The sequence below is a fragment of the Leptopilina boulardi genome, unplaced genomic scaffold, assembly GCF_019393585.1.
Source record: "Leptopilina boulardi isolate dan_hultmark-lab unplaced genomic scaffold, ZJU_Lbou_2.1 LbouV2_408, whole genome shotgun sequence".
NCBI lineage: Eukaryota > Metazoa > Arthropoda > Insecta > Hymenoptera > Figitidae > Leptopilina > Leptopilina boulardi.
The window spans coordinates 377,877-403,774 of NW_026137983.1; the positions used below are offsets into that span (position 1 = coordinate 377,877).

At 24.8% G+C, this 25,898-nt stretch overlaps 1 protein-coding gene across 18 annotated transcripts in view; it reads left to right on the plus strand.

Moving 5' to 3' along the window:
• Positions 1-23,110, plus strand: part of LOC127289369 (inositol hexakisphosphate and diphosphoinositol-pentakisphosphate kinase 2) — a 49,214-nt gene extending 26,104 nt beyond the window's left edge. For 7 of the 18 annotated variants that reach the window (XM_051317262.1, XM_051317261.1, XM_051317268.1 and 4 more), the window contains 17 exons: positions 1,081-1,315; positions 2,615-2,823; positions 3,193-3,419; positions 3,888-4,024; positions 4,279-4,393; positions 4,838-5,095; positions 5,454-5,567; positions 5,655-5,815; positions 6,592-6,740; positions 7,747-7,794; positions 14,376-14,678; positions 15,807-15,986; positions 18,360-18,633; positions 19,051-19,142; positions 19,312-19,423; positions 19,496-19,858; positions 22,418-23,110. In XM_051317262.1, coding sequence (XP_051173219.1) covers positions 1,081-1,315; positions 2,615-2,823; positions 3,193-3,419; positions 3,888-4,024; positions 4,279-4,393; positions 4,838-5,095; positions 5,454-5,567; positions 5,655-5,815; positions 6,592-6,740; positions 7,747-7,794; positions 14,376-14,678; positions 15,807-15,986; positions 18,360-18,633; positions 19,051-19,142; positions 19,312-19,423; positions 19,496-19,858; positions 22,418-22,922 — 3,482 coding nt within the window. In that variant the 3' untranslated portion in view covers positions 22,923-23,110. Of the gene's footprint in view, positions 1-1,080; positions 1,316-2,614; positions 2,824-3,192; positions 3,420-3,887; positions 4,025-4,278; positions 4,394-4,837; positions 5,096-5,453; positions 5,568-5,654; positions 5,816-6,591; positions 6,741-7,746; positions 7,795-14,375; positions 14,679-15,764; positions 15,987-18,359; positions 18,634-19,050; positions 19,143-19,311; positions 19,424-19,495; positions 19,859-22,417 lie in introns of all 18 variants that reach the window. The other 11 variants (XM_051317270.1, XM_051317273.1, XM_051317266.1 and 8 more) reach the window with 9 other exon arrangements.
• The last annotated feature ends 2,788 nt before the right edge of the window (positions 23,111-25,898 follow it).

A 25,898-nucleotide genomic window follows, 5' to 3' on the forward strand; every position in this document is an offset into this window, starting at 1 on the left:
AATAATACATACTAGAAATTGAAGAGATTTCAAATTTTCATATAATATTGATCAATTCACAATGTTAACAATTAAATTTTTATTTAAAATTGCTTTTATTTTTTTATTATTATTTTTTTCTATTTAATTGATAGAAGAAATATTTAAAAAAAATTTCTCTTTATATTATGCAATATCTTAGAACAAGATATAAATTTGATACAATTTTTTATTCTACAATTAAAAAATTATAATTTGACAAATTTTTTCAATTTCTAGTATTTAAAAATTCGTTCGCAGATCTCAATGGTTTGCTTTGAAAATTGAATAAGAAATCAAAAAAAGAAGTTGTTATATTCAAAATCACGATTAGATCCTAAAAAGTGTTTATTATTTAAAATAATTAGCAAAGTCAGAAATAGAAAAATCTCTCTTCCTACTATTTTTCAAAACAAAAGGGAAAATAATTTTAATTTTTCAATCTGACAGCGCTAATGTAGCTCAATGTGTCCATTTTATTAATTCTCCAACTGCTTGATGTTTGTGTATTAGTGTGACTTTTTTTTTTTTTTTTTTTTTTTTGTCAAATAACATTTTTTCTAACTGTATTAATTCAATATTTTACTAGATATTATATATAAATATATTAATTATGTCATCAAACTTTCTAAATTCATAATTCATTAAATAAATTTATTATTTAAATGTTGAAATCAAATTTTTAGTCACACCATAAAAAAGAATCAATTAATACATAATTTAATTAATAATAATTATTATTAAAATTTAAAAATCTTAAAAAATTATTTACTAATTTAGATAAAATATCATTTTCACGATCGTCCATTCATTATTATAAAGTGTCCATTATTTTGTAACATTTGCATCTGTTGTATTTATTTGATTCTAGAAATTCAATAGAAACACAAACAGTGCACAAATAAAAATTAATTTATATATAATAAATTGGCGTAAAATAAAAAACAAAAAACAGAGTTTTCGTTTATGAAAAATTAAAACTGCAGCAAGCACTGTTTATGTCCCTGTAATAATTATAAATTATTTTATTTTTTTTTTGTTGATAAAATTAATTTTATTCAGGTGAATATGCTGGAGCACAGGGACTTGGTCTTTTGAGATTACATTCAACATTCCGACACGATTTAAAAATTTATGCTAGTGATGAGGGTAGAGTTCAAATGACTGCAGCAGCTTTTGCTAAAGGATTACTCGCTCTAGAAGGAGAACTTACTCCAATTTTGGTACAAATGGTGAAAAGTGCAAACACCAATGGCTTATTGGACAATGATTGCGATAGTAGTAAATACCAGAATATGTGAGTTTAAATTTTCAATAAATTTTAAAAATATTGTTCTCTATTTTTTTTGAGAATTTAAAATTATTATTGATCATGAAAATAAAATTTTTTTTTCATTTTTTACTACTACAAAAAGTAAAATTCTTATTTCTTAAATAAAAATTCCGTTAAATGGAAATTCTGTTAAATTAAACAGAATCAAATTAAAAAAAAAAATTTTTTTGATAATTTAATTTTAATTAAATCAATTTTAAAAATATTCTTGCTTAGTTTTTTTTTTATTTTTGTTTATAAGAATTACCACAAATCAGTAAAGTCAGGGAATTGAATTTATTTTTTTTTAACCTTGATAATATTCAAAGCACTTTGAATTTTAAAACAAAATCTTGAATTAATAAAATTTTATAAAATAATATTTATACTTTAAAATATTATAAAAATCTCAGTTTAAGATAAACGGTTAAAATTCATATCCAAAAAATTAAATTTGATGTAAACAAATTTTTCATCGTCAAAATTCATTGAAATTTATACTTACATTAAATTACTAAATTTCTGATTATATACAAAAAATAAACAAACAAATCGCTACTGAATTTCTGATTTTCTGACATTCTTTTTTTACAATTATTGGCACACAATAAAAACAAAATTTTTGAAAATGTATCAAAATAATTGAATTTTTCACAATTAACAGGTTATTTTTTTTATAGAAATAATTAAATTTCAGGCAATTTTAAATTGAAATTTTTGTAAATTTATAATTCTGAATTTTTTTATACCAATTTCAGCAAATAATTAAATTTTAGAAAATTTTTTAATTAAAAATTCTTCAAAATAATTAAATTTTAGAAAAACTATTAAAATTTTTTTTAGATAAAAATTTATAAATACTTAAATTTTCGAATAGTTTCTATTAAGATTTTTAGAATTAATTGGATTTCAGAAGATTTGAGATTGGAATTTTTTGTAAATTTAAATTGCCTGAAAATTTCTTTTTGACAAATTTTTTTTTTAACAATAATTGAGTTTTAGAAAATTTTTATTGAAACTTTTTTTTGCAAATAATTTAAATTTCGAAGAAATTTTGTGAAAATTTATTTAATTAATTAAATTTTCAAAGTTTAGAAAAAATTTGAATCATGATCATGGAAAATTAATAATGAAAATTTTTAGGCAACCCAGTATATATTTGTTTGAAAATAGTTTTTTAATTTATAATAAGGTAGTTATTTTTTAATTTACTAATAAATATAATATAAACATTAGTATTAATAGATTAATTTATAATAATTGAATTAAAATATTATTTATTAGGGTGAAAACACGTTTGCATGAATTATTGCAACAAGATAAAGAATTCACGCGTGAAGATAGAGAGGAAATAAATCCCAGTAATGCTCTCAGTATTAATGCAGCATTGGATTTTGTGAAAAATCCTGTAAAATGTTGTCAACATGTTCAAACCCTAATTCAAAAGCTAATGGATATTGTTAGAATTAAAAAGGATGATCCTAAAACAAAAGGTTTGAAAATTGTCAAAAAATTATTTTATTTTTAACGAAAATTGAAATTTTCAATATTCAATTAAATTAACTCATTAAACTTATTTTTTTTCGTTCTAATAAATCTCAAAATTTTATTATTTACTGTTTTCTTTTAACTGAAAAAAAAAAAAAATAATAATGAATGAATTAAATGAAAATTAAATTGTCTTTAAATTATATTTGAATCTATTGTAAATAATTTCTTGATGTTAACATTTTTTTATTTAAATAGTTAATATTAATAAATAAATAATGATTATTGATTAATTAAATTATTATGATTTTGTCAATAAAAAAAATATTTATGATTCCAATTAAATTATTATTTGTTTATTTGATTTTGAATAGATGCTATTCTTTATCATGGCGAAACATGGGAATTGATGGGTCGACGTTGGGGAAAAATTGAGAAAGATTTTTGTACAAAGCACAAGCGATTTGATATTTCGAAAATTCCAGACATTTACGATTGTATTAAATACGATTTGCAGCATAATAATCATACTTTGCAGTTTGATCAAGCCGAGGAATTGTATATTTATGCTAAATATCTCGCTGATATTGTCATACCTCAGGTAAATATTGATTTACTAGGAATATTATAAAAATTGCAACATTATTTTTCACCAATTGCGTGTGATCATTATCAATAATAATAAAAGATTTTCAAATTTTTTAATCGTTGTAGAAATCAAATAGGAAATTATTTTTTTTTACACTTTTATGAATTATTTATATATATATATATATATATATATATATATATATATATATATATATTTGACAAAAAAAGTGAGTTTTAAATATTTAGATATTTTTAATTTATAAAACATTTTTGTTATTATATACTTAATGAAAAAAATGTCAAATTTTTCTATAATCACAATAACTATTTTGAAAATTTGTTTAATTTAATTGTAAGAACTAAAGTTCTATTAAATTTTAATTAGATGTTTATAACTTTTTTTTTCATTGATGCAATAGATGAGAAAAGATTAAATTTCATTTAAATAAATTCTCATTTCTATAATTGTTTTTCGCAGGAATATGGATTGACAGTGCAAGAGAAACTCACCATCGGACAAGGAATTTGTACGCCACTTTTAAAAAAAATTAGAGCTGATCTTCAACGAAATATCGAAGAATCTGGCGAAGAATCTGTTAATAGACTCAATCCAAGGTATCAAAATTATACAATATTTAAAAATATGTGATTTTTTGTCAAGATTTAAAAATAAATTTTTTTTCACTATTTTTCATTCTTCTATTCTTATTTTTGAGTAAAAAAAATTTTAACGGGAATTATAAAAATAATTTTTTTATTTGTCAAAGTCTTTGTGAATTTACATTTTTCTTATGAATAAATTATTTATAAATTTCATAAGATATTAATATGACAAAAATCGTTTAAGAAAATAATAATTTATCTTTCAGATATTCTCATGGAGTCTCAAGTCCAGGACGACATGTGAGAACAAGACTCTATTTTACCAGCGAAAGTCACGTTCATTCTTTACTAACAGTTTTACGTTACGGAGGTTTACTTGATGTGAGTTTAAGAATTTTTTTTTTAAAAGAGCAATTATTATTCTCAAATGAAATTAAATTCACCTCAAAATTTAAGATGAAAATATTTCAAAATTTTTTTCTAATTTTATAAAATGTACTTTTTCTTCTCAATTCAAAATATATTAAAATTTGTTCAGTCTAAAGCTCAATTTTATAAAAAGAAGAAATAAATTTTTTTTAATTAATTAAATCGAAAAATGTTTAATTAATTTTTAAAAATTAGATTTATTGAATTAAATTAGAATGAAAGGAAATTAAATTAATTTAGTTTAGTTACTATTTCATTTATAAATACAATTCAATTAAATGAAATTTTATTTATTGAAATAAATTCATTTTTTTACTGGAAAGAAATTTTTAAAAATATATTTTTCAATTCTATTGAAAGAAAGAAGAAAAAAAAAAATGTTGATAAATTTTTTAGGTGGTAAAAGACGAACAATGGAGGCGAGCAATGGAATACGTTAGCATGGTTTCAGAATTAAATTACATGTCACAAATTGTCGTAATGCTTTATGAGGATCCAACCAAGGATCCATGTAGCGAAGAACGATTTCATGTTGAATTACATTTTAGTCCGGGAGTTAATTGTTGTGTACAAAAAAATCTCCCTCCTGGTCCAGGATTTAGGCCCCATTCACGCAATGAAAGTAGCCACAATCTTGTAAGAAAACTGAAATTGGTACTTATTATTTTGATTTTATTTTTTACTTCTAACAATTCTTCTAATTCTACTTTAACTATATTCTAATACATGGACAAAAAAAAGGGGCGTAATTTTTCATTTTTCTATCAAATTAATATTATTAATTTTTCATTTATATTCTCCATTTATTTATTCTAAAATTATATTTCGCTAGTTTATATTTTCTTTTCTAAAATAATTGAAATTAAAAAAATATATTATTTTTTTATTAAAATTAAAAATTTAAGACATTAAAATTTCTTTTTTTTTTTAAACAGATTTTGAACTTTGTTTCTTTTAGTATATATATTCCATTTTTTAAAAAAAAGTTTTGATTAATTAATATTTTGTTTAGGGTGAAACAAGTTCGAATCAGGATAATGCATCGCAATGCAGTACTCGAATTGAAGAAGAAGATTCTGAATTGGGAGTTTTGGAAGATGATTCAGCAAATAATGAACATCATTGTGTAAGTGTAATAATAAATGTTTAATACAATTGAAATTGGAAATTTCTAAACAAATTTAAATGTAAAATATATGTTTTTTTTTTGTAGAATATTACACCGCCATTGATGGAAATCGATTCTGTTGATTCCAATTTGGATAGTCCAACAACAACAAGTAGAAATATCGATATGATGGATTTGGATGCCGCTTTAATGGATGAACCATATGACAGTGGCTTTTTGCAAAGTTCTGCGCCAATTCCAATCAGGTATCATTATTTTATTTTCCATTTTTATTCTCTTTATATAAACTGAAAAAATATAGATACAATTTTTAATTAATTAAACTTATAAATGAAATTTTATATTTAATTTCTTAAAATAACAAATTAATTAAATATTTCAATAAAATTTTTCAATATTTAATTATTGTATTACCACGAAGCTGAAATACGCAACGTTTATGATAAACGATTTCTAAAAAAATAATTTTTTAAAATGAAAAATTCCATAATTTTTTTTTGCCTAAAAAATATTTCTTGTAGTTTTTATTTATCAACAATTTGGAAAAATAAAATTTTATATTTTAAAAATTTTTTTTAAATGAAAAAATTATATGAAAAATAACGTCGGTGAAGTTCACAACGTTTATGATTAACGATTGAAAAGAGAAAATATTTTTCTATTCCAAATTATTTATTTATTTATCCAAAAATTTTTTTTGCAACGTTTCTTGATCAATAATTTTTTGAAAAAAAAAAAATTGTAGTCAAAAAATTAGTTATTATTTTTTGAGTGAAAAATATATTTTTTTTTTTCAATCGTTGATCATAAACGTTGCAAACTTCATCAACGTTAAAAATAAAAAGCAATTTTTTTGGTATACTTATTTTTTTCATTGTAGCGATAAAGAAAATTACAATTCCTATTAAATTTATTAATTATTTCAATTTGAGATGACAATTTTTTTTATTACAAAAGAAAAATAATTTTGGTAGATTAAAAATTGCAATTAAAAAGATTTTTTTTTGTTTTGTTAATTCAGCGCTCGAACAGTTGCGGGTCATGAAGCGGCGAGATTGGGTAGTCAATTGGCAGCTAGTCAGAGACAAAGAAGAGAAAGAGAAGCGGGTGTTATTTGTGAACCACGAGCTCGTAGTTATGATCATCAACGACAGGAGAAACCTGAAAAAAGTAAGTTTTTCATTTTCAATAATAATATCAATAAACAAGAGTTATATAAAAATAAAAATTCAAAAATTAACCACAATATTCCTATATTAAATCAATGTAAATATTCATTGAAATTTATTGCAAAGATAAAATTATTGATTTTTATAATTTAGTAATAACACTTATCTCCATTAATCCCTCCCCCCGCCAAAAAAAAAAAAATGAGAAATAATTCCAATTTTATCATAGATTGCATTAAATAAAAAGTAATAGCATGCGTAAAACTTGAGAATGGGGATGTATTTTCAATTTTTTTTATGTATTCACTATTTTTTTTTTTTTTTTTCCCAATTGCATGTTGTATCATAATTATTATAATTTATAATATTATTCTTCTGTTTGGAATTTTCTTTTTTTGTCACAAAACATTTCGATTTTTAAATTGAAAAAATGGCTCTACATCTCATAAAAATATATTTTCAATTAAAATAATCCCACTAAAATGTCTATAAAAAAAAATTTCATATACTATAATTTAATATTAATATTTCTCTCTTTTTTACTACTGACACTTTCAGTTTTTTTTTGAAACTTTATCACTCTTCAACTTTTTTAATTGATTTCTGTTTTGATAAATTTATTATTCCATTTCTTATAAATTGAATTATTAAAATAATTTCCTTTTTGGGTGTTAGACAATTTTTTGAACTATAATTTTATTGTGTTTAAACTTTTTTCTAATTTTCCTATATTTATTTGATAATTTTGAGTATATAATTTTTTTGTCAATACGAGAATGTGTTTTTTTTTCATTGTCTTTTGTCTGTAAAATTTATTGTCAAGGGCATGGCTCGCGAAAAATATATATTTAAATTATAAATAATTGTTTATAATTATGTTTTTCTTGGTTTTTTTTTTTTCTCTTAAAAAAAGAAGATGTTAGTGTCGATGCTGAATGAGAATTGAAAATGTCTGCATTTTAAAAAAATGTCAAAATGTTTTGTGTTTTCGTGTCTTTTTCTTGTAGCTGCGGACAAGCTGCAGTATCAGAGCTTGGACGCGGTCAACAAAGAAGGTATGTCCCTCTGTTCTTTTCTCGAAATACGAAAAATTATAAAAAGAAAAAAATTTGTCAATTTTTTTTTTACAAATATTCGAATAATTCTCTATTGGGTAGATTTTTTTTTCTCCGTAAATACAAAATTTGAGTATATTTAATCACATTTGCCTTCATAGAGAGCCATCTTTTCTCTTGAAGCAATTTTTCTTAAAGATGACAAAAAAAAGAAAAAAGAAAAGAAATCTTTTTAAATACGTAGAAAAATGTAGAAATGTCTTGCAATATATACTACTGCACTGCGGACCTTTCTCTTTCTTAATTCACTTTTAATCTATAGAATTTTTGCACCATATACTATATATTCGCAAAAATTCATTCTTTTCATATTATTTTCTATCCATAAATTTATTTTCCCCTTCGTGTTTAAAATTGTTTTTTTTAAAATTATTTTAATAATAATTTGAAGAATACCGGATTTAAAAAAAGAAATTGAAAAAAAATTATAATTTTGAAAACTAGAAATGACAAAAATGTCCTTTTACTAGTTGTCTCTTTTTTTTGGGTAAAATTTTGCAGAACAAAAAATGTCTTGCTTCAATATGTTTGTGCATTTGGTATTTTATTATTATCTATTCTGTGGAACTTTTTTCTATATCAAAAAAGGATTTATCTTTATTGTGCTTCAGCTTCTCCTCGAGTATGTTTTTGAAAAAATATAAAAATTTCGAAAACTATTTTTTCCTCAAGTTAACAAAAAAAAAAGCAGCAAACAGAATTTATTTTTTAAATATTCTTCATTTTTAATTTATAATTATACTTAACAGTACATTTTCTATATTCGTACATTTGAGACCGATAGAAAAAAAGATTGAAACGTGTTTTTATTTTTTTTTTGTTTTAAATAAAGAGAAACAATCATTTGAATTAAATTATAGTAAATAATAGAATATATATTGCTTAATATTTGTGTTCAATGGAAAATCGAGTGTGGATCAACTGCAAAAAGGCAAATCAGTTGAAATAACTCTTTGCTCTGTGATAGTTGTGCGTGTGGAAGCCAATTAATTTCAGCGGACGATTGTTTGGATCACAAAAATATAATTTGTGATCCATTCAGTCATCTTCCTCAATCCCATTATTCCTTAAAACTGAGTATTTCCAGTTCGTTTAGAAAAAAAAAAAAAAAAATTTCATTTCTCACATTTAATGAAAGCATAATTTATTCGCGCAATAATTGTTGGGCATACAACAATTTTAGAATTAATTGTTCACTCCAATGTCTTTTTTTTTTATATTGTATAAATGTTGTTCAATATCAATTATAATGGTATAACATTAACATTTTTTATATATATATCGTTAGTCAATGTTTCGTGCTTTAAATTCCAAAAAACATATTTTATTTTCTTCATTTTTTGATTAGAAATTTTTTTTTTCCCCGTTTATTTTTGCCCAATTTTTTAATAAAAAAATTTTTTCTTTTGTAAACAAATATATATATATATAATGAGCTATGCTCTTTTATAAACGCGCATCAAATTTTTTGGAATAATTCAAATTGCTAAATTATATATATGAGATTAATTGGCAAACAAAATTTTTTTAAAGTCAAAAAAAGAGAAAGTAACAGAAAACAATGTTGGTGAAATTAACTTTTTTCAAGTTTAGGAGCACTTGAATTTTCCTGAATTTTTCTTTGAGATAATTTTGATTTTTTTTTGAAAGTTCATTAAAAATAAAAAATTCAATTTTATTTTTTTTTCTCTTTTTCATTTATTTTCATATGAAATTTTATTTAGTTTTTTTTTTTTTATTTTAATTAACGAAATTTCTGAAATTGAATCAGATTCATCTAAATAAAATTTACCTTTCTGTAGGTATATATATTTTACAAAATAATTGTTTTTTAACTTAAGGGTATGTGGGCAAAGAACGTTTTTTGTGGTTTGAAAATTTTTTTTAAAATAAAAAATGATTTCGGATTAAAATTTTGGAAAAATAATTTTGTTTGGTACAAGAAATCTCTTCTCATTTACTATATAACTTAACGCCAAAATAATAGAAATAAAGCAATAAATCTTTTCTCTGTTTAGAGTGAAATTTATACTACCAAAACACATTTTCCCATACTAGGCCACGTGGGAGGTTCCCACATACCCTTAAAAAAAATTTGTAAATAAATTTTGTATAATATTTTAAATATTATACTAACTATATAACAGTGAATATATAGAATGTTTTTTCTACTTCACAAAAATGACAGTTATAATAAAAATTAATATGAAACCAATTTTTCTTTTATGTCCATTTGCGACGCGTTCCGAGGAAAATGATCTAAGAAGCAAAGGAATTATAGGTTATGTTTACGACTGTAAATAATATACCAGAGTAATTTTACAACGTGGGAATTTGGAAAAAAATTAGCACCCGCCTCACGTTGTAAAAAGAAAACTTTCAGCACGTTGTAAATTTACAAGCCGGAAAATCAGAATGCAACATAACCTAAAAGTTGTTTCTTTTATTTTGTAAATTTTTCACATATTATGTCGCTGTCAGTTAAATAATTATATACTTTTAAAAAAAAACAATTTTATGATATTAAAATACAAAAATAATACTCTAACACTTAATTCCTAGTAATTAAGCGACATAAAAAAATTATAAGTTTTTATAAAACTCATAAAACTTCAAAAGTAATAAAATTGTAGAATTTTGTAAATTTACAATGTGTTAAAAGTTTTTTTTTCAGCGTGAGGTCACTTTTTTCCAAATTCCGACACTATAAAATTACTGTTATTTTTTACAGTGTATTTTTAGTTTAAAATTTCAAAACATAACCTTCAATTTTTCGCTTCTTAGATCACTTTCTTCAGAGCGCATCACATATTATATTTTATCGAAAATATTAAAATAAAAATTATATGATGTATTCCACGCCAAAGTGTAAGTTCATCTGCAACTGCATCTCCGATTTTTTTAAGATTTTTTTTTCTTTTAGTACTAATTGAAACTAGCTTCCATGAATTTTTCAAATTTTTTTAGCAAGCTGTTTTCGAGTTAGGGAATTTTGAAAATTGGAAAATTTCCATGATTTTTAATTTTTGAATGCTCATAATTTCCTTAAAAGTGTATCAATTTTAAAAGTCTTTTTTTTCAAAATGTGTGTTTTTAAACGTACTTTTCAAAAAAAAGAGTCGAAATTTTTTTTTAAACGATATTATACTATCAAATTTTTGAGTTTTAATGATAAAAAGTCATTTATCTCATTTGACATACTAATCTATTTTTTTCAAAATTTATTAAAAAAAAACTACTTCTTTTTACGAAACTTTAAAGCCTAGCCCGATAATGGGCAAACAATTTTTACAATATTTTTGGAATTTTTCAAAAATTTTTGAATTTTTGAATTTTTTAAAATATTTTTGGTTTTTTTTATACTACGTACTTTTATGTATTTTGATGCGCTGATAACGAAAATCATAGTGACAATACTCAAAAATTTGATTTTTATGGTGAAAACCATAAAAAAGTCCCAAAATTTATGTTTTTTTTCGTTTATTGGGTAAAATATGAAAAATTAAAAAAAATGCATAATATAAAAAAAAATTTTTATTAATAAGATCTATAACTTTTGTCTGAAAGTTTTTTTTTAATTTTGCATATTTTACCCAATAAACGAAAAAAAAACAATAAATTTTTGGACTTTTTTATGGTTTTCACCATAAAATCACATTTTTGGGTATTGTCACTATGATTTTCGTAATCAGCGCACCAAAATACATAAAAGTACATAGTATAAAAAAAAACCAAAAATATTTTTAAAAAATTCAAAATTCAATAATTTTTGAAAAATTCCGAAAATACTGTAAAAATTGTTTGCCCATTATCGGGCTAGGCTTAAAAGTTTCGTAAAAAGAAGTAGTTTTTTTTTGATAAAATTTTGAAAAAAATCGATCAGTACGTCAAATGAGAAAAATGACTTTTTATCATTAAAAGCGCGCCACAGTAAACTTGGTTGTATCTTTTTCTATTGCAACGTTTTGATGCACATAAGCTGTATCAAAAAGAGATCGTTTTGTGTATCATTTTTAGAAATGATACACGAAACGGTCTCATTTTTTGATGCAAAAAATTTAATCAATTTATATCAATCATGGCCGAATTGAATCGACTCAAAATTAAACGAATTTTTTTCAGATATTTTGGTAATAGTACAATTGCGGAGACCATTTCACTATTTAATTTGAAAATGAAAATAACAGAAAATCAAAGACAATGTGCAATTCCATAATTAAAAAGTGACAACTTATAAACATAACCTAAAATGCATGAGAAAAAATTTGTCGATAAAATCAATATATCCGAGCTTTTTAGAAGGTAGATGGCAGCACTTATCTATTTTCTTTCTTTAAATTTTTTCTGAATCGTTTTTATAAAAAGCAAAACTGCCATCTACCTTCTAAAAAGCTCGGCTATATTGATTTTATCGACAAATTTTTTCTCATGCATTTTAGGTTATGTTTATAAGCTGTCACTTTTTAATTATCGAATTGCACATTGTCTTTGATTTTCTGTTATTTTAATTTTCAAATTAAATAGTGAAATGGTATCTGAAAAAAATTCGTTTAATTTTGAGTCTATTCAATTCGGCCATGATTGATATAAATTGATTAAATTTTTTGCATCAAAAAATGAGACCGTTTCGTGTATCATTTCTAAAAATGATACACAAAACGATCTCTTTTTGATATAACTTATGTGCATCAAAACGTTGCAAAGATTTGATGCAATTTTTGGTCTCAATTTGATACTTTTAGGAAAACTGTGAGTGAAAAATTTGATAGTAATATCGTTTAAGGGTATGTGGGCAAAGGACGTTTTTTTGTGGTTTGAAACTTTATCTGAAATAAAAAATGATTTCGGCTTAAAATTTTGGAAAAATGATTTTGTTTGGTACAAGGAATCTGACTGTTCTACTCATTTGATATAACTTAACGCCAAAATAATAGAAATAAAGCAATAAATAGTAAAATAATGTATTTAATCGTAGTTCATTGAGTGGCCACTTGCTCGAATTGGCGCTGTTTACTGGAGCACTGACACACTCAAGCAACGTCTGTGTATGCGCCGCCATGTTTCTTTTCATTTTCGTTTAAAAATGCCACTTTTTAAACTTAATTTTTTAATAATTTAACTCAAAATTATGTATTTTTCGGAGAACAGCGAGATTCTTTTTACCCTAATCTATCATCCCTCAAAATTTTAAACAAAACTATTTTCTCATTTTAGAGTGAAACGTATACTACCAAAACACATTTTCCCATACTAGGTCACGTGGGAGGTTCCCACATACCCTTAAAAAAAAAATTTCGTTTTTTTTTTGAAAAGTACGTTTAAAAACACACATTTTGAAAAAAAAGACTTTTAAAATTGATGCACTTTTAAGGAAATTATGAGCATTCAAAAATTAAAAGTCATGGAAATTTTCCAATTTTCAAAATTCTATAACTCGAAAACGGCTTGCTAAAAAAATTTGAAAAAACTCATGGAAGCTAGTCTCAATTAGTACTAAAAGAAAAAAAAATCGGAGATGCAATTACAGATGGACTTTCACTTTGGCGTGGAATACATCATATATTAAACGGAAAAATTTGAGGAAATTCAGGTTATATTACCCATTAACATAATAATGTACACATTAATATAATATTTCAATATACTCCATTTTTTATACTTTTTAGCTATGTTAATATAGCATGGCTGCATCTGTGTTTTTTTGTGCTTTAACAGTCCCATATTTTAACAGCTTTTTACACTGACACACTTTTCAAAATTCACTTAAATTATAGTATCAATATTTTCTTCATTGAATATCTCATATTAATGAATAATTTCACTTTTTTTTGCCATTTTTGTTGTTAACTTTTATCTTTCAAAATTTACTAAACTTCTTGGTAAGTAAAATTTTGAGTTTGAATTCTGTGAAATTATTTTGATGTTTAATATAATTATACAATTGGCTTATGCTGTATAAAATCGCTTTAAAGACAGACTCTAACTCTTCTTTTTTTTTTAATTTATTCAAATTATTATTTTTATTAATATTATTATTGCAAATAATTGGCATTTATTTTTATAAAATAATTTTTAATTAACAATATTTTAATTTATTCAGTGTTCAGTGTCAGTGATGTCTGTCATAAAATGTAAAATTTTGATTTTTTTCTTGGGTTTTTGTATTATTGTAATAGTGATCGTTGAAAAGATTCCGTTAATATTTTTTGTCTCCATTAAATTAATTTTTGAAGAGAAATAATATGAATTTTAATAGTCTCATTTGAATTGATTTTTCACTATAGAAACATAAAAATGTGTCAGTTATAGTAGTAAAAAACAGAGATTCAATTAGGTACATGATTGGTATGTTTGGTGATGGGATTTAATTAGTAATCTTTTTCTTTTTCTTTCTTTTCCCCCTTCCTTTTATCTCGTTGCAAAATCCAATTTCTCACCTTGCTGCACTCCCTGCGACATTGAATTGAAAAAAAACAAAATAAAAATGGACAAATTTCTCTTAAAATTGCTGATAATTATAGCTGAAACATCCTGTAGTCTGAATGTGCCAAAATGTCTCGGAAAGCCAGTGTGTCTTGCACACTCTGTCAGCTCCCCTGATTTGCCTATCCCAATTCTAGAGATGCCTAATGATCCACCAAGTCCAATTATCACTTTGCATAGCACTCCTCTAGCTTCACCCAATACCAACATATCTTCAGCTGATGATATTTACGAATCTATTATTCTTAATGACACCTATGATCTCACAGCACAATATTTACTGCCCAAGAAATATGGTCGATCACACTCGGAAATGATTCTACCAAACATTGAAGTCAGTGGTGAGTTAAACGAATCTCCATCCAATGACAATATAAAATTTAATTCCGAATCCATATCAAAATCTGTATCTTTAGTAGAATTTAAATCTTTGTTAAAATCAAAATGTTTAACAGAACCTGTATCTTTATTAACAGTTGAAACACATTTAGAACCTGAACCATTATTAAAACACAAATCATTGATAGAACCTGAATTTATATCCAACTCTAACACTAGATCAGAATCAAAAAGATCACGTCCACTTTATCTCGATGTGGATAACAACAAAAGAATTCAGAATCTTACTAAAAGATCACGTTCCCTGTCACCGTGTCCTCCGAATTGTATATGTTATAACTGCAACGTTTCAAAACTAATAAAACAAAGTTTCAATCTATCACCATCTGAAAGATCAAATTTCAACACTTATTTTGTACGATCACTCTCGCACAAATTCTACAATTGTTCCTGTTATTCACTTTCATCGGAGAATGAACAAACAAGATCATCATCTCCCGTTTGTTTTGATCATAAGAAACAAAAATCATTCACTCTGTATGAGGCAAAGTGTCCCCAATATCCTAGAAGGATTAATGGGAGAGACTCACAACAGACATCAATATATTCCGAATGTAAGTGTACACTTGCCGTGTGTAAACGCTTTCGAAAGCAGCTCAAGAATAATAAAACAATTGAAAGGCAAAGTTATGATTTTTTAAACGAAGGGCAGAGTATTGAGAGAGTGACTAACAAATGGAGACTTAATGGCAGACCAGAGACAAATTGCAAATCCATAAGATCAATGTCATGTCCAAATGTGGGAGTTAAATTTAACACAGCTTATTCGACCTCTTGTTACCTTAATTCCAGTTGTTCATTAGATTCTCTGCATCCAATGTGCCTTATTTGTTCCCATTATTGTCACAAGGCTCATAGCTCATTAGATTTAGAATTAGATAATAATCAGCCTGGCTTCAATTATTGTACTGCGCATTTTAACAAAATCTTTTATCATAATTGTCATTACTTAAAAAACCAACGTTCCAAAAGTCCAAAAATTATTCCCATCCCAAAACTCCAGCATCAGAGGTCCTTCTCATCTCCAGACACTCGACCTTCAATCATTGAACCTGACCCTACCTGCACAGCAAGGCGCCACCGTCACAGTATCTCTGGACAGATGAGTTATTTCAAGCTGTTGGGTTACAACGTTAGTAAGAAACTCACTGGATCAGCCAACAGTCTATTCAGCACTGCTGTTATTAGCGGTTCATCAAGCGCTCCTAATCTCAAGGATATGATACCAGCACATGCCTCTGCGGTTGCCGGTGAGTTTTGTTTATTTATTATTACTCTTATGATGCTGAAAAAAAATACAGTTACCCGAGGCGAAATTTGAATCCTCTTTAGCTTCCCTTAGAACCTAAATAGGCCCTCTTTACGATCTTGTAGACTCCCGTAGGCCCTACTTTGAATCCAAACGTGGAAGAAAGGGAATTTTGCGACTAGTTGAGGAAGCTAAAGAGGGTCTGTTTAACCCTACTTTACTCCTTGTAAATTAGGGCTTAAATTTCGCCTCGGGTAATTTCAAAAATAAAATACAATACAAGGAGAGAAAAATTATAACTACTTAATTTTAAGTTGCCATGTTAACCGTATTATAAATTAACCAGTTTCAACTATGGACCAAATTCAGCGATCCCAAAAACCTTAGTATACCCATTGACATTTAAATCGAATTATGTTTAGTATTTTTTTTTACTTTAAACATATATGTCCAAACTCACAAAGGTGATACGATTTTTTTCTGGACATATAATATGGGCCATGGACTGTCAAGGGGTTAGGCCGACAAAATTTTGGCCTACTTCAGAACCAAGAACCAGACTGTACTCTTCCGAAGCATTTTGTCGTGCTGAATCAGAATCTGACCTCAGAATTTACCCAGCACGTCAGGTTGTCGAAATCTTCTAACCTAATAGTGCTGAAAAGATGTTTTTTTTTACCATATTTGAGGTCATATAATTTTTTTTCAAAAAGGTCATTACAGTATCTGAAAGTACTATTCTTACACTTTAAAATGCATTTTGAAACTTTAAAAAATCTTTATTTGCCTATGAGTTATCGTTATTTGGATTTTTTAAAGCATTATCTGATGCACGAATTTTGAAACATTCACCGCACTCAGAAAATTCAAATGATGATAACTCATAGGCAAATAAAGATTTTTTAAAGTTTCAAAATGCATTTTAAAAAGTAAAAATAGTACTTTCAGAAGCTGTAACGATATTTTTGTAAAAATTGTATCTTAATGTTACACGACTTTAAATATTGTCAAAAAACGTCTTTTCTGCACTTTTGGGTTAGAATATCTCGAAAACCTGACGTGCTGGGTCAATTCTGAGGTCAGATTCGGATTCAGCAAGTCAAAATACTTCGAAGAAGTATATACCCAGCGAAATATATTCAATAAAATTCCTAGATTTTATAAAATAAATTGGAACATCTAAAAGGACACTTTTAGGAGAATCACCCATATAAAATAAAAGTTTCTATAAGTACGATTGCTAATTTTAAACAAAACTTTTAAATAATTCAAAGATTCCGAATCAAAATGTAGTCTAATCAAACTGATATGAACTGGCATATCAAAATTACTTGGTAACCAATTGGTCTTTAAAATGCTCTTTGGTTAAAATATCTAAGTGATTTCGGATTAGTTCTGAAATTATACAAAAACAGTTTGAAAATGATCCTCATTAGTGCAGGGCAAAAGACAAGTCAGCATTAATTTAGAATTAATTCCAAACAATCCAGATATACTTAAGTTGAAAATTTTAATCCCGATCCATATCAAAAATTAAATATTGGCGCAGTACAGTACTCTAAATCTGAATCATTAGAAATTTTACTAATTCAATCAGTACTTTTCATTTTAACTGAAGTTTCAGTTATTTTTTGAAATTTACTAATTTAATTAGTGAATATACAAGCAATAGAAAATAACTTATGTAAAACAGTAATTTATATATAACATAACCTTTGAAATTAACTATATTAAATCAGTAGTTTTTGCGGCCGCTGCCATATATTTATATTACTGATTCAATCAGTAATTGATATTTTACTAATTATCAGTTGCTCAATTCTCGCTATGGCAATTAGTAGATTTCTACTGCTAATCAGTGAAATATGACTGATTCAGATTTAGAGAGTACTTTGGTATCAGTACCGCGTCAATAGTTAAAATCTGGCTATTTTTGGTATAGGGATATTTGTATACATACAGATCCGATATTAGTCCCCAACAATTTACATTTAGACGCGAGACAAATTATTCGCACTGGTTGCAGATTTTGGATTACTTCAGAATTCTTTCGGATAAAGATTTTTAATGGGACAAAATTCGGACTATTGTTCATTACATGTGGATTTCTTACTCATTAGAGATTTCGGATTATTCCGAACTCATTTCGAATTATATGTTTGTTAAATTTCGGACTAATAGGCTTGTCTTTTCATAATTAAAAATTTTTTTTTTTCACGAACATTTTTTTTCAAAATCTTTATTAAAAATAAGAAAATAATGAGGTTGAAATCTGCAATTTTTTTCAAAAACGAAAAATTAAAATAGAACTATTTTTTCAAGTATGCAAACGAAATAGGTATAATTATGATAGGTGAGAATATTTAAATTTTAGCTATAGAAGGATTCGGTGGAGTGCCACCAATCAGATCACTGGAAACTTTACACAATGCCTTGTCATTACGACAGTTGGATGGATTTTTGGAAATAATGACAAGTGCACCATTATTTCGTACTCCAGCATCGTCACCACCAAAAATTCCATCCCCCGGTGGATCTATTAATCAATCGATGGTTCCGCATCTCAACATTCGAGATATCAATCGCGAGTACCGCTCTTCCGACTCGGAAGCTGTCAGGTACCGTAAGATATTTAAACAAATTAATCAGTGAGTATATAGCTTTCCTCTCTCACCCTCAACAGTTTTAAGTTGTTTTTTTTTCTTCTTCTATTTTCCTCTAATGTTTTATTTTTATTTTCATTCAGATTTATTTCAGTATATATGTACTTATTATCAAGGTAAAATATTACTAAAGATATACATTAAAAGCATTTACAGAGAATTTTTTATTTTAAATCTCTTTTTAATAATTGGGATCAAGGTTTTCATTTTTGTGAATAGTTTTTTTGTTTGTTCCTCTATTTTTTTTTTTAATCAAAATTATGTAAATCTGTATTTTTACTAATGTTTTTGTTTTGTTAATTAATGTTACAATTAATGTCAAAAACCTATTAGAGATTTTTAATGAAAATAAAGTTGATTTTAATGAAAAGGAATGTTTGATAGAAATTATTTGTTCGATAGATACATAACACCATCGCCTCTACAATATAAGCCAGAAACTGATAACGATACTATTGATATCAGAAGTCAGATCTCGCCAACGAGTCCAAACAGTAAGTGTTTCTACGATTACGTAAAACTCTATACCTGATTGTCACATCAGTTTTATCAATTATAATTTTTCACGTCATTTCTTATCATAAAAATCAAAACAAATCTTTAAAAAAAAAACAAGTTTTATATTTCGTTTCCTTTATTTTTATTTTTTTATTATTATAATAGGCGCTGGTTGGAGTAGTGAACCGCCATCATTTTTATCCTCTGAACCTTCGTCTCCAGCTCCAACATCCGCTGGAGAGAGCAGCATGTCAATTAGCTTAATCAGCATCGATGGGTAAGTAAATAAAAAACAAAAAAAAAAGAGACATTAGAAAAAGAAGAGCAAGATTTGTGATCTATATTTTAGAACTCAACCACAAAATCCTGGTTCAAAATTCACAACACCTCGTCTTGACCTTGATTTTCATGATTTTTGTGTAACTATCGATAAGGATAATCGTGAAAGTAGAGGCAGTGTCTCTTACACTGATTATTATAGTAATGAAGACGGACAAATACGAAGAAGTGGAAACGGAAGTACTTTTCCACATATACAAGCGCCAGTTTGCAATGATGATTTAACAGATAACAACGAAGTTTTAGACGACGAAGAAGATTATACATTAACTTTAAGGCAGAGCGAAGAACAAAAGAAATCAGACCTAAAATCGATTTTTGAACAAAAAGATAATCCCAACAGTAAATCGAGTAATTTCAAAAGAATCGGAAGGTAATTATTTTATTGCAAATAAAAACCAGGGTTGCCACAAGTTAGGAAATTTAAAAAAAAAAAACAAAAGAAGTGCTGAAACATTATTGTAAACCAAAATTTTAAAAATTTGTGTGTTAAAAATCAAAGTATTCAGGTCCAAGTGAGGCAGCGCCATCTACATTAAAACTATAATTTTGGAAAATTTTCAACAGTTTTTGTAAAAAAATGCTCATATTTAATTTATTGACATGAAATTTTTTTCATTATTTTAACTCAAAAAATGTTTTAGCTGGTGTATTTCTTGCCAATAATCAATTATCCATAAAGGAAAAAGCATTTTATCTTCTTGTTTTCAAGAAAAGGCTGTTGGAAATTTTCCAAAATTTTAGTTTCAATGTAGATGGCGCTGCCTCACTTAGACCTGGCCTTAAGGGTATGTGGGAACCACTCACGTGACTTAGTATGGGAAAATGTGTTTTGGTGGTATATACATTTCACTCTAAAATGAGAAAAGATTTTTGTCTAAAATTTTGAGGAATGATAGATTAGGGTACACAAGGAATCGCGCTGTTCTTCGAAAAATACATAATTTTAAGTTAAATTATTATTAAAAAAAAATGATGTTTAAAAAGTGAGATTTTTTAAACGAAAATGAAAATAAACATGGCGGCGCATACACAGACGTTGCTTGAGTGCTCCAGTAAACAGCACCAATTCGCAAGCAAGTGGCCACTGAAGGAACTACAAAAAAACGTCCTTTGCCCACATAACCTTAAAAACATTGAATTCTCCTTGAATTCAATTTTTTTTTATCAGGAAAATAATTAAATCACTTTGAATTTTAAAACAAAATCTTGAATATTATTTTATAAAATAATATTTACATTTTAAAATACTATGAAAATCTCAGTTTAAAATAAATGGTTAAATTACAAAATTAAGGTATTTCTCTTGCTAGATACCAGACATTCAGAATAAAATTATATTTCCCTTTAAAAATTAATTTTAATTTTAGAGAACAAATAATTATTTTTTCAAAATTTTGTTCGATGAAATTGCAGATAATCTATTTTTATAGAAAATAAGCCATTGAAAGGAAAAAAAATTTCATCACTTTTAAAAATTTATGTAATAACGATATAGAAAAAAAGTTTGTTTGCCTAAAAATGAGTGTAAATAAATAAATTCTTAGATTTAAATAATTTTTTCTTCTAAAAGTATATATAATTTAGAAAAACATTTTAATTCTGTAATTAAAATTAATTTTTATTGATTAAATTCATTCAATTACAATTACATTACAAAATTTTTTTTATTTCCAATAATGAATCGACACATTTTTTTTTTTTTTTTACAATTATTAGCACACAAATACGTACAAAATTTTCGAAAATGTATCAAAATAATTGAATTTTTGAAGATTAACAGGTTATATTTTTAGAAATAATTGAATTGCAGGTAATTTTAAATTGAAATTTTTTGTAAATTAATACTCCTGATTTTTTTTTATACAAATTTTTAGACAATAATTAAATTTAAAAAAAAAATTTAATTTACAATTTTTTTAAATACTTAAATTTTTGAAAAACTATTAAAAATTATTGATTTGGCGACAATTTTAGATAAAAATTTATAAATACTTAAATTTTCGAATTGTTCCTACTAAGATTTTTAGAATTAACTGAATTTCAGAAGATTTGATATTGAAATTTTTTTTTGTAAATTTGAATTGCTGAAGATTTTTTTTTTTACAAATTTTTAACAGTAATTGAGTTTTCGAGAATTTTTATTAAATTTTTTTTGCAAATAATAGAAACTTCGAAGAATTTTTGTTAAAGTTTTTTTAATTAATTAAATTTTCCAATTTTAGCAATTAAATTTTTTGTTAATGATTAAATTTCAAAACTAAGTAACATAATTACATGTATTTAATAGAAATAAATCAATATTGTAAAACTTTGCAATAAGTACACAATGAAAAAAAATAAGTCTATTTATCTAATCTAAAAAAATAATTTTTTTTTAAATCTAGAAATTAATTAATATTGAATGAGTTGAAATTAAAAGTTTTGACTTTTTCTATTTTTAAAAGATTTTAAACTAAAAATTTCAAAAATAATTCAGTTATCGAAGAAGTGATTTAAAATTATGCAATAATTAAATTTTTTTAAAAATAATAATAATAATTTAAATTATATTTTTGAAAATAATTTAATTTTTTAATATATTGAACTAAAAGAATTGTAAGTAATGAAAATTTCGTTATAACTTTTGAAAATTGAATTTTTTTTTTTAGAATTTGAATTGTTCTCTATACAATGTTTGTTTAACTTTATTTGATCTAATTTTCATCTATCAGAATTTTTTTAAAAATAGAATTCACATTTTTGATAAAAAAAAAAAATGAAAAAAATTTCGATAATGTCAGGGAAAAACACAAAATATTGTCTGAAAATCAGGGAAATAATGCAAAATTTGTGGCAACCCCAAAAAACGTATTAAAAAAAATTAATTAATTATTTTTTTCTTTTTACTCGCGAAAAGTCATAAAATTGAAAATCATTTAATTTGTTTTAGATTTCGAGTTGAAAGTATGGAAATAACAGATGAAGACGTGAGAATAAAAGAATCGTGTTCACTAAGTTCAAGTTATACATTCGATAAAAATAAAATGAATTTCCTCCAACGATCAGAATCAGAGATTTGTGATAAAAATACAACATCCGATTTAAAGAAAGATACATCATTTTTGAAGAGTTTTAGAAATATTGGCAATTCTTCTGCTGCATCGTCATCAACAAAAAAGAAGCAATTCTTACGTTCACAAAGTGTTTCAAATCCAAAAATTGTAAGTTCCAAAGATGCGCCATCGCGTCTCACTCAACAGAGTTCATTTTCAACAATGACGAGTGACGATTTGCAAAATTGGAAATCATCTTCCAAAAAAGAATTATCTTCCCCAATTTCTTCCTCGAACGAGCAAAAGGAACAAACATCACCAGTTTTAACATTAGCTGGCAGTTTGAAGGACAATTCCAATATAACAGTAGGATTTACCGTTCAAGATGATAAAAAAGAATAAAAATTGCGCGCATAATTCTCGCTTTTGTTGAAAAAAAAAAAAAGTTAAAATTAAAACCATCATTTTATTGAGTTTTAGGATAAAAATTAAAAAATATTTTAAAGATATTGTTTTTGATGAAATTTTTTTTTTTTTAACCGATCAAAGACTTTCATTTTGCATAATAAATGTATACAGATGAAAAAGAAGATGAAGAATTGATTTTTACTAATCTATAAAATTTAAATCGTTTTGAGATTTTTTTAACGGTGTGTGGTATTAAAAATTGAATTCAATTTTTGAGAAAGGTAGATTCGATTGTTTTTTTTTTTTTAAATATTTTTAAAATTTCAACAGTTTCAAATTTGAATTCTTTAATTTTGTGGATGATAAAAGACGAAGCTGAAGTACCCAACGTTTATGATAAACGATTTTTAGAGAAATTTTTTTTTTAAATGAAAAATTCTATTCTTTTTTGTCTAAAAAAAATTATTTGTTGATTCATGAAAATTACAAGAAATATTTTTTAGGTAAAAAATTATAGAATTCTTCATTTTAAACTTAAAACTGAAAAATATTTTTTAACGCAAAAAAAAAAAAAACTTTAATAAAAAGTAATAATTTTAGACAATTTTAGAAATTTTTTTTTCTTTCAGCTAAGACAAAAAAATGACTATTATTTTATTCAGTGAAATATTCTCTGCAAATTTTAATTTAATTTTTTTTTAATTGTTAGAAGTATAATGTTAAAAAATTATTTAATAAATAAAATTTGTATTGTTTATAATTTTTTAATAACATACTTGTACTTTTAACCAAAAAAAAAAAAATTTTTCCGAAAATTGAATAGAAAAGTTTCTAAATTTTTTTTTGAAATCATTTCTTATTAAATTTTTGTTTGCGTTAAAAATCATTTTTCAGTTTTAAGGTTATGGGAGGGCATCAATTCTTCTTAAAAATGAAAAAGTAGGAAAACAATTTTTTTTTTAATTCACAAAAGGTGAAGAAATTTAAAAAAATGACATCTAATCGAAGGTAATTATGTTTAGAAAAAAACTAATTTATTAAATTATTACAAAACTTTTTAGTACTCTTTGATATATTGATTAACAAAATAGAATTTAATGTTTCAATATCGAAGAGAAGAAAAATTTTTGTAAAATTTAAGAAATAATTTTTTTTGTTTGTTTACCATTGAAAGTACTTATAATATTAAGTAATATTTAATTTTTAAATATTTTTAAATTTTCTAGAAAAATAGAATTACAATTTTATTAATTTTGACATTTTGCAGGGAAGTTTAAAACTTTTTTTTTTATCTATAAACTTATATATATATTTATCAAAATTATTTATGTATTTTCTATAGTAAATTTTTCATTTGACAAAATAATTTTCTCTTGCAATTCAATTTAAAAATTCAAATTCCAATCTTGGTGCATTTATTCTATATTTCAGAAAATATGAATATTTACTGTTCTTTTTTAATTCGTCAATTTTTCAGAAAATATTTAATATTCTTCGGGACTATTTTAATTGTAACTTTATGTAAATTTGAAATTATTTATTAGTTTTTTTTTTTAAATTAACACAAATAAAGATTTGTTTTTTTTTTCTAACTAATTTATAATAACCTCTTCGGCCAGGTGCCATTTTTCTAAATTGGTTGCTTTTAATAAAATAAAAAATAAAATTTTAGTTTTCATATTTTTCACGTTTCTTTGTTTTCCGATTATAAGAAGAAGGGCGATTTGAAAAATTTCCTATACAGTTTAATAATTTTTTTTTTTCTTCTAAAAATCAGAATTTGGAATCGGAAATTAATTTTAAATAATTGACTTTAGTGCCACACACACTTCTATATAAAAAAAAAATTGAAGAATAAATAATATGAGAATTGTATACACTGAAAAAAAAAATTTATTTGATTTAAATAGTCGGTTACTTGACTATTAGCAAATAAATATTTATTTGTATTAAATAATTATTGAGTAAATTAAATGGTATTTGTTTCAAATACAGAAATTTTTGGTTCAAATACAGTTTAATTTTAATTCAAATAAAAATTATTTAGTTCAAGTAAATATTTATTTGATAATAGTCAAATAATCGATTATTATTTGAATTAAATAAATTTTTTTTTTCATTGTAATAATGAAGTTATTCGGTGCTTTGAATTTGTAAAGAAACATTCCTAGAAATGTATAAAATGTATTATTTTTTTTATATTCGTACCTGACGTTATAGGTGATTTTTGCATGAAGATATGGGCATATCTCTAGAACTTTTAAACTTTGAGATATTAGAAAAATTAATTTTTTTTTCAGGGCACATTCGTGAAACAAATTTTATTGTCTTCAGTATTGATCAAATACTATAAAAAAATTTGCGTAACTCATTTTTACACATTGTTAGGCATCACAGTGGGCCTTATTGCAAAAAACCTGCCCAAAATCTCTACATGTGTTTAAAACTGACTGGAATTTGTAACTCGCGGATTTTTTTGGTCGCTGATTACAAATGCGACGTTAGTTTTTTAAAATTCAAAATGGCGGATCCAATATGGCGGACGACTTTTAAAAAAATTGATCGAATTTGTCTGAAATTTGTTACTCGGGGGTTTTTTGGGTCGCTACCACCTTTAAAATGATTTAATGCTACAGTTTCAAAAATTTTATGGCCTATTGTTTATTAAGTCATAAGTAAATGTAGTTTATAACAATTTTTGAATTTTTTAAAATTATTTTTTTAAAAATTTTTTAAAAAATTTTGTTTGCAATTTTGGATCCACCATTTTGAATTTTGAAAAATTAAGTTCAGATTCGTAATCAGCGACCCCATAAACCCCCGAGTAACAAATTTTAGGCCAATGGGATCAATTTTGTAAAAAGTCATCCGCCATATTGAATCCGCCATTATGAATTTTGTAAAACTAAGTTCAGATTCGTAGTCAGCGACGCAAAAAACCCCCGAGTAACGAATTTCAGGCCAATTGGA